The 13276-nt window shown below is 42.6% G+C and overlaps 1 protein-coding gene across 1 annotated transcript in view; it reads right to left on the bottom strand.

Moving 5' to 3' along the window:
• PRR12 (proline rich 12) overlaps positions 1 to 13276 on the bottom strand; it is an 886666-nt gene that overhangs the window by 487457 nt on the left and 385933 nt on the right. Inside the window, exon 5 of the mRNA XM_069605180.1 lies at positions 215 to 731. Coding sequence (XP_069461281.1) covers positions 215 to 731 — 517 coding nt within the window. The remainder of the gene's footprint in view (positions 1 to 214; positions 732 to 13276) is intronic.

The following is a 13276-nucleotide window of genomic DNA, read 5'->3' as shown; positions in this document are numbered from 1 at the left end:
TACCTGGATGAAAAAGACCTTACTCTAACCATACCACCAATAAAAAAAGATGCCAGATTCCTATTCCAAAGCTCTACCACTCCGCCACATCAATCCAACGGTGCAGTTCAACAAAAATATAAAATGTGGTTTCAGCCTAAAACAATACAAATATTTAAAGCCAACATAAGAAGAATAAGCAAAGATAAATTATGTTCAAATACTACAGCCTTACCTGTGTGGTCTGCCTCCTTGCGATCAGTGGGGTCATACAGGGCAGAGATGGCAGAAGAGATACTCTTCTGGAGATCCTGATTCTTGCTGACCGAGTCCTCCTCATCAGAAGAAAAAGAGGGTAGCGTCTCCAAGTTCCTCTTCAGCTCATCGTCGAGCCGCTTGCAGGGGCTAGTGCAACTCATCACCAAACTGTCATTCTCTGTGGGGTCCAGAGACCCAGAAAGCATCTGAGAAGCAGACATTCCATAAGAGTGGGGACCAGAGGAGGGGGGTCTGGTCTTGGAAGGGCTAGTGTTGGCCGTTGGTAGTTGCTGCCTTTTGCCGGATTTGAGGAAGTCGAGGAAGGATGCCATGAAACCAGATTTCATTTCGGGCTGCTTCTCCTCTACCTCCTTAATCTTCTGCTTGATCTTCTCACGCGTCTGGCTGTTGTCTAAACCACTCTCCTGCGGGGGCAACATCTCTGCCAGCTCCATCTGAACATGGTCATTCCCCTTAGGTATCTGCAGCTTTATCTGGTAGCCAATAGAGAAAGCAGTGACGTGAGTATCGGCAATGCATGGCTAGATATCTTAGAAGTGTGCCTCACCAATGCCATAACAACCACCAAGGAAGCCCTGGCAGAAATCTGCATCCCTAACCCCCCCCCATCATCATCACATCCCCTTCATGTCACATTGAAACATTTGATGCAGCTTTCAATGTTATATTGTACTTTCGAAAATATTGCATTCTAACACAGTTACTGCACAAGCTAAAATACACACTTGAACCTGAAAAAGCTATGACTCTAAAAACCTTTGATGACCCTTGCCTCTGGCACCACAATCAGTAACACTAACTTGGTAAGGAAAAACATTAAAGGTATACAACTCCTAGTAAGTCCCTCCTCGTCCTATTCCTTGGATAGTTGGCTGTGCCTTGATAGTGCTCTGTGGTTGCTCTGAAGTCACAAAGATGTAAAAAAAACAATACAAAATCATCAAATATCACCCCACCCAGGGATTCGGCTCGAGATGGCAGTAGCCCTCAGGAGAGACTAGTCACTGGCAGCACAAGAAATTAGTAACATGTTGCAAGCTTACCCATTACACTTTTCTGTTCCATGATTCTTTGTCATTTCCGATTCTTCAAGGTCTTGCTCCAAAGGCTCTCTCACCCAGGGTGGATGCACAAATCCAGGTGAGCACAAATCAGGAACTCATTTTGGATAATTATTTCAGTGAATGTCACTTCTAGGCTTCCTTCTCAGCCACAGATTATAGAAGACCCAGTCACTTTTACATCTTTATCATTGCTTTGCTGTCTTTGCAGTCTTTCAAAAGAGGCCCAAAATGGGAACATTCACTGCCTCTACACCTAACTTAGAGTCTGTAGGCACCTGGCCCCAGGATTTTAAGGGAGACCAAAAATGCAGAACATGCACACATTCCTCATTTGGCACAATATACATGTTGAAAATAATGAAAAGTGTGTGTTAATGTGTGCTTGTGCATTTACACACACAGGCACATACTCAAACGCACACATGCTCAGACACATATCCTATGGAAAGAAAATCAATTCTGCATTAGACCAGCTATGATCTCAATGTTGGAACTTGCTTTTCCTAGACCACGATTAATAACATATTAAATATAAAGTTACATTTGCTTAAGAATTATTAACAAACATTTTATTATCAAAACAGTTTCATTGGCCGCGGCCACACTCTTGAGGCTCAACATCCTCTGCAACATTGCTTGTCCTGCCAGCAGTAGGCGGTATACTGTGCTTCGAAAGACAAAGCAAATTATCACTTTCAAGTGCCCTAGCCAGTCACCGGAATCCCTGGATTGATTCCAAAATAACACCACTTTGAAACAGATCACGGGTCACAGAATACTACCCTTAAGTTTGGCTAAAGTGCACATTGGTTGGTTGCCTGCGTCCTCTTTAAGTTGTTAAAGGACATTGGAAAATCCTTTGTCTACATCGCTTTGGGGGTATGGTGATATGACTGGTGTATGGATCGCTCTTGGAACAGGGCCCTGTTATGTGCAGGCAACCTAGGAAGCGGGAAACATGATTTTATGGTGAACTTTTAAATAGTGAGGATGTGTTTGTCTAGCAAGATATTGTAGAGACAGCGCTAGGATTTATTCACAAAATCTTGCTGCAACAAGGAAATAATTACAAATCTTTCGGACAAGTCTATGATTCACCTAGGGATATTTGAGAGGAGGCTGTTATTGGTCCAAATTGTTATGCAGCACCGTGGCCAAGATATTATGTAGAACTATAATTTGTCAAGGGGGTTTAGAGGCTATGATCTGACAAGCTACAGGTTTTGTGGAATTGAACTACGATTTGTACATGAAGTTTAAGAGTAGTGCTATAGATTATCTAGGGTGCCCTGTTGACACCGACTAGGATCATCCAGGAAAAGGTGGGTCAGGAAAAGGATTTGACTGGGGACCAGTGGGATAGGGATTTCCATATGTCTAATGTTTAGGGTGGTTTGAGGTAGACTATAATCTGTTTGGGGAGCTTCGAGGCATGGGATAACTTGTGTAGTGGGCTGCGTGGGAGGGTAATTATTTGTATGAGGAACTTTAAAGCATAAGTTCTTGGGTCAGGGTGAGTTGCACAGAGCTATGACTTGCTTAGGGCATTTTTTAATAGCTTTGCTGGGATTTGTGTTAAAAATGCTGTGGCTGTCTGACAGAAAGGCATGGGTTCTCGCTCAAATAACAATTATGTTCCATTGAGTACCAATGAACAACTCATTCATGACAGATATGTATCAAAATATATCAGGTCAGATTCTTTACATAATGGTCTCGTAACACTAATTTCTACGGTCAAGTACTATTACTTTACATAGCACATGTGTTGCATTGGCTTGTGGAATGTCAGCTTTATTCCACTGATGAGTTAGCAAGAAAAGTCATAGTTGATAACTGGTATGAAATCATGAAACCTCTCCCCCACGCCTTCAAGAAAATGAATGACATTATCTGGAACACTAATGTGAGCACTTTGAATTGCAGATACATTTGAACACTTTAACAAAAACTTGAAGGTTTAAATGTTGGCTCATTCAAATGCAATAAACACACAGAACCTGGTCACACTTTCCCACCCCTAGAAGTACATTTATTCCACGGTACTACAGATTCAGACACTGCTCTCTACTGCCCTCTGCTTCCTTTAGTGGAACACGAATATGTGAAAACTATTCCGTCTACAAACACAGAGTAAAGAGGACTTCTTAATAGGACTTTATATATACATTTACATATACATACAGGGCACAATAATTAGTAATTTAGGAGCAGCAAACAGATTAACTTTCAACACAAAGAACAGAGCAAGCCTTACAACACTAGGCAAGAAGGTTCAAAAGAGACCCCAGGAAAATATGTGCAGCACAGAGGTAGGCTAGTGTCCCATTGAATAAGAATTCCTCACATCTGGGTGACATAGCAGTTAGTGAGGATCTAAACTTGACTGCAAAGCTTGCATGTTCTAATTCCCAGCCTACCTGTGGAGTACAAAGGGGAGCAGAGAACAACGTCTGATCGTGGAGGAAGAAAACACACATACTTCTCATACATGCTATTTTCTATACAGCTTACTAACACATAGGAAATCCTTGAAGCCATGTTGAGGACCCAGAAATCCGAATGATCAGATTTAAAAGTCATAAAATGGCGGCCAGCAGCCAGAGGCGAAGGAATGTCTTAAATAGGAGTGTACCCTGAAGCCTGCCACAAGCACTCTGCAATTTTAACTCAGGAACAGGAGTGCAGTAAATCAGCTGCAGATCAATGGTAACTCTTGCAAACGTGATTTCCTATGCTTAGCTACAAGAATGATGTTGAGCCAAAACTCCAGTTGTGGGACATTTCTTCCTGACACTAGCACACCCTAATGTCCTGTTGAAATACCCCTCCAAGACTATTTCTAATCTAGAGTCACACCACGTCTTAGTTAAAAGCCACTATGGTGGTGAGGGTGACCCCATAACTGATGTCACCAGAAATAGGGATCCTGGAGTCCCATTCGCCAGACCTTTTTGGAGTAGGTTATTGGCAGGGATATCAAAATCCTTGTGTGGTCCAGGATCAAAGCAAAGGGAGTTTGCCTTCCCTACTAATAGTTAGGGACCGTCAAGATTATGTGCAGACTTGGTGAGATTTAGCATTTAGTAGGCCAAGACCCGAGTTTCCGAAGAAAATTGATTGAAAAATAGTCTTCAGTTGTGCAGCTGTGCTTTCCTTAAATTCAAGCGCTTTTACTGCCAACTTCTGCTTCTAGTAAGAAGATGCAGGTCAAACATCTCAGTTCCTGAGACCAAGAACATGGATCTCTTATGTACATGTTCTCATGGTGCATGGGTATTTATACTTGAGTTGATAGGGAGATGGTTCAAGTCCTGAGCCCATACCTTCACTCCTTCATGGAAGTTCTTCCGAATGAGGAAATTAATTTAACATACTTAAGTTTTTCATCTTGTACTAGAATTAGCATACTTCCCAATTTGCTGACTGAATTCAGCATTGTTTTAAGACAGACAGTCCACGATAAAGCTTCTCGACATCCAGTTGATGCTCGGTGCCTTCCCTTGATTGGCACCATCAGCTCTATGTGAGCACAAAAAAGGTTTGTTGGATGCAGTATTCTGACAGTTTAATAATTGTAAGACATTTTTATATGCTTTGGGATTCTGTGCAGCTCTGAGGCCTTTGTGTTTGTTGGCGCGTTACAAGAAACAAAGTAAAGTACAGCTCCTGCAACCTCTTTCAGTGGTTCTTCAATGTTCATTCCACCTTAGAATGGGGAAAAAGGAACTATACATTTAAATATACTTGCAAACATATTTGGAAAGGAGCAGAATGTTAAAAACAATGGGTGCTCACTATCCATGATGAATTGCAGATTTGGAACGGTGGTGGTTCAGTTCCTGCAACACTCCAACAACTGCCCTTAACGGCTTGAGAATCTAGACCTACATGCAAGTGTTTTGTACATTACAGAACACAGCAGGGAACCAGTCTCAAAGCATGAGTAAGGCTAAGGGTTTTACTTCTTATTCATGAAATAGTCTGGACCTTGAGAACATTCCTTGGCATACACTGATTGATCTTAAAGATCGTTATCTTGCTTCAAATCACATGGCCCTTCTGCTATAAATAACACAGAAGCAACTTAAACATATCCATTCTTCCTTCTGACCAGTGATTTCTTAAGTCGGCAGTTTGCGATCCAATTTCCAGCTTAATTACCATAATGCACTTCAAGGCCGCTAAAATAGTTTCCATTTTATCCAATTACAGTGGGTTAAAGTGCAATCCTAATGTGACAACTTGCTGATTAGACATGTCACCAGTTGTGCTCCATGACGTTGGATTCTTATCAATGAGTGGAAACAAGTATGGCTTCTTGTGCATCAACACAAGGCCGATGGTGGTTTCTCTGAAGGAACAAGTTTAATGCAATCCTCAAATGTGTTTTTTGCTGCATGCAAAACACTCGAAGTAGCTCAAACAAGATCTATTGAGGGTGCTACAAAGACTAACCACAGAGAAGTTAAACACAGTAGCCTTTTTCACAAGATAATGCTTCAACATAAATGGTAACAGTAAGACAGATGAGATTTTCTTTACATGAAGTCTTTGTGCACAGCAGAGCCAGACAATGGGTGGGTGCCTTGAGCCCGACTCCTATCTTTGTCCGAGAGAAGTTATTTAAATGTTGTAGTGAAAGGAAGCAGCAGTTCACAATAAGACCAGCCTCATTCTCAACAGAGCAGGTTCTACAACAAAATATTGGAGGCTAACCAGCTCACTGGTGGACAATGTCCAAATGTTTTTTTCCACCTACCAGTTGGTAAACAGCCTCTAGAATGGGGGAGCTGAACATCAGCACTTTGCACAGTCCCTCTGCATCAATTTCTTTTGGGCCTTGGATACTTTCAACTATACTGCCCGCGATTGTAAGGGGGAACTACTCACAGTACAGTCTTGGAAAATCCAGTTCTACATCTATCCATTTCGTGACATAGGAATGTACACTAGGATGCAACTGGCAAAGAGTATAGGTCGTGTTTAACCACTCGAGGCCACACTGCCAGGACAGGAAAATGTGATCCTAGACAACTTAACATTTCTGGGACCATCTTCATAAACCAATCCAAACCAGGCATTAGAGGTTATCACCATCATAATTATATGATTCTCTGCAGGCTGTGCTCAGGTGGCACCAGTCCCTCTACTACTTTTGAATACTTTAGTGTGTGTTCTGCTCCGAGGAGGTGTTTTCTAAACCCCTTCAGAGCTACATCGCTCAAAAGCTTGCACATATGAATTCTTTGGTAGAAGTGATTGCGATTTTGTTTTAGACATCTTTGCCAAACGAGATTTAACAATTGGCCAGCTGTTTAATCATAACCCACTTATATATGAAGAGTTGGTAATTTCCGATGTCTTTGCATAGAAAAAACACTGCAGTGTCTCGGATAAATGTGGCTCTTAGAACATGCCATTTAATATTACCACTAATTGTTTTTCTCCCAACATCCTTCCACCCAAGGAAATGTGCAACATTTACAATGTTGAAATAAAGAAAGACCACATATTTTGCATTTTATTGAAAGGTGATGGTATCCCATTTGCAGTAGTTGGCCACGATGCAGGTAGTTGCCCTTTGTAGACTGGCATGCATATCTTGCTGCTCTAAGCTCTACCAGAGCTCGAATTCCCATTTTACTTCCAGGTTCATAGTACAAAAAAAGATAAGCAGAATCCAATGTCCTTTGACCGCAAACACCTGCTAGGCTGTCATGTGCCCTACACCTTTCTGGCATATATTTTTTACTTTGATCCAATTTAAGGGATGACTTCTCGTTTGGTCAGGCTGAGCTTTGGAACGTGGTTTCCCAAGTCTCTAACCCATTGATCCATTCCACATTCTTGGCTCTGCTTGGCTTTCTTTCCCATGTGTAAGTAAACTGTGGAGAGAACAGCATGTAAGAGAAGATCACGTTGCTTACCTGAAACGCTAGTTCTCTCCATTTCTTCATTCTCTCCACAAATTACTAACAACCCACCCGCCAACACCTGCCTAGCTTCGGGTACTGACGTTCTCACTGCCATACTAGAGATTTTCAGAACAGAGGCAGTGAGGTACAAGGGGTATGTATATGGGGTGCCAGGGTGCGGTGCGTTTGGTCTGTGAGCGCACCGCCGCTGGCTATTTTATGACTTTTACATTTCAGAAATCCGGGCTCCCACTCCTCAACATGGCATTGAGGATTTCCCATGTGTTAGTGATCTGTGGAGAGAATGAAGCATTAAAGAGAATTAGCAAAGCATGGAAGTTACATGTGTCGGTACATTTGTTATTACACATAACACAAATGTTTGTTACGTACAGCAATATAAACATAAGCATTAGAAAATATGCAGAAATAGAAGATGGATGACAGGGGAAATAGGGAGCGATCATAGGAGAGAAAATAAATGAACCAGGGAAAATCCTATCCATTGACACCTCAGATTAATGGAGAAGCGTTATCGCTTGACAGAGCCAAATATCTGAAATGATATTCAAATAATACAATGGACATACACTTCTTTTGCTAAACTGATTTACACCTACCTGCACTAGGGGTGCCAACATCAGTATGTTGAAATTGATTTATATTTTTACTTGCGGTTTGAGACCCTTAAAATCATACTAATAACTACTTTATAATGTCGAACTGGAGTGGACTTGAAGGGTGCCTGCCATTATTGGGCTTCAGCACAACCAATGCTTTCACCCCTGCCATCCTGTTTTACTGCCAGAAATGCCCTCATACACTCCCAAATATTTACATTGAGGCTTGCATTAGTACAAACAAAATGAGGAACAATACATAGACGGGATGCTGTTAGGTTAGATACAGCAGCATGCCACTATAAGAGTTTTATTGTGACTACCCGATATGAAGATGATAATCAATTCAACAAAACATTGTCTAATTATCGTGAAATATTGGCTAAAAGGAAATCATGAATTATGACGAAATACATGTTTTCAAAAGACGAAATATTTTTCCCTTGCCTGAAAGAAATGTTGCTAATAAAATTATAAAAGCTACTGTCAAATATTGTCACTTCCGAATAACTTCAAATACACCGGCCTGGTTAGTTTCACTAAGGGGACAACATTTTGCAAACTATGTAGGTACAATTAGTGATTCCTCTATGGCCTCTATGACCCTCTGTAGAATAAGTCCTAACACCACCCACTTTCACAAATGGGAAGCACCAAAGCAGACATATTTTTCCTCTGCATTAATTGTTTAAAAAGATAGGAACTTCAACGGATATCTCGAGGTTTACTTACCATGTCTTGCAGATGCATTATCTGAGCCACTCCCCTCTATGTGGAATGGCATGTTTTACAATGTTGGGGTATTATATTCTGAATGTTCACATCACAAAAAGCCTTCGCCAAGAGAGTTTTGAGAAGACCATGAGAACATTGGGTTTTCCAGGGCATTCTCAGCTTGGTGCATTGCGAGGCCCCGCAGCTCCTTCTGTAACTGGGGTCTCACAAATTCATAGTCCTGGACAGTTTTCTTGGGTCTTCCTAAGACACTGGCTCTGCTTTCCAGGCAAAACACAATGAGGGACCCAGAGAATCTACAGGGGTTCTCAGGGGAACCTTTATATAACGTAAAAGTATGTTAAATGGTATGGGTGTCTAAAAAAGCTATAGTTATAATGTGGAATTCACATCATAAATCAGTGCCTCATATAGCATCACTAAATACATTGTATTCTGATTCTATTAAACCCACTAGACACCATTGGCCAAAAACACATACTGTAATCATAATTTTGGAGGCTTGTGGATCTGCTTAGAATCACATGTTTTGCATAGGGCATCTAATGGTAGGTGCAGAGTATTGCACATATTTTTGAAGTTCTAAAAGGGACATTTGTAATATTATCCCTAGTGTGACATATACTGTAACCATGATCCCTCATGGTCTAGGTTCCTCAGACTATTATTTTCCACCTTTGTGGTGAGATGTGTTACGCAGAGTCTGCAGCGCAGCTCCTTTTCAGAGTTCATAATTATAACTTCTTTCGACAGTCGCAGTTCGACGCATGTTTGGACGAACATCCTGAAGACCTTCTGGCTACTGAATCTGACGAGTCCTCCGACTCGCCGACAGGCTTCGGCATACACCATGCTTTGGCCTTGCAGTAGGGAGAGTGGAGGGGTCGGATTACCTTTCGTCGAGAATGCATACTTTTGCTTCCTCTCTAGACTGCCCTTGCCTTGCTTCCTTTTCAATTCAAATTAGCCATGGAGAAAACTCCTTAGAAATTCTGGCCTAGTTGTAACAGAAAGTACCTGTGGAAGGACACCTATTGAGTGTGCAACCACTGCCTTCCCAGAGACTACCGAGAGGCGCGTTGTGGCAATTATTTAGGCCCCAAACCATTCAAAAAATAACGCACCAAACGGTGGGTGGCCCATGCCATGAGGGCCGAATCTGAACCCCTACCGGCACCTTTGAGTCGGACGTGGAAGGCAGTAGTCAAGAGGGAACCTTCCGTCTCCCGCACGTCAGTCCCCAGCCCTGAAAGGCAGTCACAGCGTGTTGCTATGGGGAAAACTACTGGCGACAAAGAGGCACACAAAAAGGACACAACCCAGAGAAGTTTGACAGATGCGCCGGTGGAAGGTACCTCACGGCCTACCGACCATACAAGTCATATGAACACTGCGCTCCCGCAGCCAGTGTAAGGCGTGCGTAAAAGTCCATCGGTGGGTGTTTCGCATACGCAGACACATGCTGATATCACAAAATTCCAGCAAGGAAAAACGCCATAAAAAGTATCAAACACATCTCACACCCACCTACTGGACCTGAAAAGGAGACAAAATATATTGGCTGCACCTCCCCTTTATCCAAGTCTCTTCAAAGGTAAAGGCCTCGGGAAAACCCTCAAGATATTGTGTTCCCTCTACCCGAAACACCCAAGACAGGAACCTGGTCTAGAGAATGTTTCGAGAACATTATGGACAAGTTCTCTTTTGTAACATTCATGAAAAAATAACCAATCAGGCAGAAAATGTTAGACTTGGAATTGGGACAGCCTTTAGCTAAGTTCCCAAGGCATCAACCTTCTCCCACACATAATATTGTCAACATCACTGACAACCTCTTCTTGACACACAAGTCTCATGACTCTTACCAGGATCAAGGGGAAGGAGATCAGGATGTGTGGTATGATGATCCTGACTACTGTGATCTGGATTACCCAGCAGTAACTATTATAGACCCTATTGATGTTGTTACACCTGAGGGTGAACACATTTCCCCATTGATAACCAACTTTTGTTCAATGACTTATTCAAATTATTGGCAGCCCTTTTTAACATCCAAACATAAGAAACAGTGCAAGACACTGAGTTAGTAGGGTATATCTTAAATGAGAGGAAAGCCATCTGACAGGCTAGTCCACTTTTGCAGTCTATAAAGAAAAGAACTGCCCCATCTCCAACTATACCTTCACTGAGCAAGGCAGTCAACCCTAGGGTAGAAAAGATTTTTAAGCCATCACCTTCTGACCCTCTTTACATTCAAGGTCATGTAAAGCCTGATTCACTAGTTGTCACCACCACTAGGAAGAGTGCAGGTGTACCACTGTCCACTGCTGAAGCATCTGCCAATAAAGAGTGCAAAAGATTGTACACCCTGAGCAAAAGAGCAACAGCCTCTGGGGCTTATTTGATGCACATTGCAATCACCACCACATTGCTTGCAAGCTATAATACACAGTGGGACGAAATACACTAACAACTGGATTCTGTCCCCAAACCAGTTCGGTACCACCTGCTCAAGATCTCAACTGAGGGCAAAGAAGTAGCCCAAAATATCTTAAAGAACACTCTAGATTCAGTGGACACTTGTGGTAGAGTAATAGCTGAGGGCACCCTGCTCAAACGCCATTCAGGGCTCTGAGATTCAGAGTTCAAACCCAAGACTCGGGCAACATTAATAAATATGCCTATTGAAGATTCAGTCCTCTTTAGGAAGACAGTGGATGACCAATTAAACTAACAAAAAGGAGGAGACCCTGAAAACATTAGGGAATATTTCTAATAAACACTTTATCCATCGGGGCATCTTTCGGTCTTTTCAGAGCCAAGGTTTCACAAGGGCCTCTCAGTCTGGCATTGCAGCCGCCTCGTCTTCTTGGTACTATCCCCCAAGGTCAAGCATCCTCTTTTCAAACAAATCAGCAAAGAGGGTTTCAGAGAGGTAATGATCGGGGCAGTATTGCAGCCTCTAGAGGCTCTGCTGCCCCCATCAGCAAATGACGCTCTGGTTCAGGGGGGGTAGGGGGGGAGGAGTGCTTGCATAACATTGTTTACCCATAGATGGGAGGGGATAACATTGGACCGCTGGGTGCTAACAACCGTTGCGAAAGGTTCTTCACTAGAATTCCTAGAAACACCTTGCCGCCCTCCTCGATCAAGATGAATGTTGTCGGAACATGACTTGATTCTAGAAGAAGACATTTTAACGCTACTACAAAAGGAAGCAATAGTTTTCTTCCAGAGGTGGAACCAGCTCTAAAGTTATTTATTAATTCAGTGTACTTGCTTGTTCCAAAGAATAATCTAACAATGTGCCCAGTCTTAGACCTGCGCCCTGCAAACACGCATGTCAAACCAAAAATATTCAGGATGACAACGCTGCAGGAGGTAATTCAGCTACTAAAACATGGCAATTAAATGGCAACATTGGACATGAAAGATGCATACTTTTATATTTTAATGTTGCCACTGCACCCAGAATACCTAAGTTTAAAAGTGGGAAACAAGCACTACCAATTCCAAGTGCATAGCCTCAGCACCATGAGTGCTTACAAAAGTCCTTGCGGTGGTGGCTGCACACCTACTGAGGCAATTAATTCCAGTGTACCCTTACCTAGACGACTAGCTAATAACAGGAGACACACCACTGTTGTGTGAGCAAAATACTCAACTGTCAATCTGCTGTTTCAATTAGATTTCTCCATTAACAAGAAAAAGTCAAGTGCCCTGTCAAGTCCAAAAAGTGTCTGGGGCATTAATGCTAACAGGAGATAACCTGGTCTTCCCCTCCAATTAGACGATACAAAACATGCAGTTTCACAATACAAAGTTGGTCATCAGGTAACTGTGCGAAAGGTCATGCGCCTGCTGGGAATTATGGCTTCCTTCATTTACCTTGTGCCGCACGCCCATCTGCGCATGCGTCCAATGCAAGAGTGGCTAATGAAACAATGGACGCAAGCAAGCGGTCTATGGGACAATCTAGTGTTGGTTTCGTATACTCTGCTTCTATATCTGCAGTGGTGGACAAAGGAGAACCTTTCAAAAGGCAAGCCATTCAACACCCCAGCAATCAAAGCCACTCTCACTACAAACGCATCGCTAACAGGGTGGGGAACTCATTTTCTCAAACTACACACAGGGTGCAGACACAAGCATTAGCCAAAAAGCATATCAACCCTCTGGAACTTCTAGCAGTCTTCAAAGCTCTACAAGCATTCAAACAGCTAGTAAGCAAAAGAACACTCATGCTAACAGACAGCACCACAGCCACGTTCTACATAAACAAGCAGGGAGCAACACACTACAGGGCTGTCTAAACTAGCCGAGAACATTTGGCTGTGGGCACTAAAACACAGCAGGCCTCTCCTGGGGAACACAAATCTCTAGAAGACGTACTAAGCATAAGTGTAGAACTGTCATCAGAACACAAATGGAAGTTGAATGCAGACGTCCTACACAATGCCTTCATAAAGAGGGTGTTTCCAAACTTCGACCTCTTTGCTACACAAGAAAACACAATGCCACGCCCACACATCTAGGTTTCCCCAGACAAGATCCAAGGGCAACGCTCTGTTAATGAACTAGTCAGGAAAACATGCATACGCTTTATCCCCCAACTTCAGTTCTCAACAGCATAGTCCACAAGATACACTGGGAACAAGTAACCTTGACCCTGAAAGCTATG

This window comes from Ambystoma mexicanum, chromosome 1p (genome assembly GCF_040938575.1).
Source record: "Ambystoma mexicanum isolate Mex_15411 chromosome 1p, UKY_AmexF1_1, whole genome shotgun sequence".
NCBI lineage: Eukaryota > Metazoa > Chordata > Amphibia > Caudata > Ambystomatidae > Ambystoma > Ambystoma mexicanum.
This window is presented reverse-complemented; position numbering and strand designations above follow the sequence as displayed.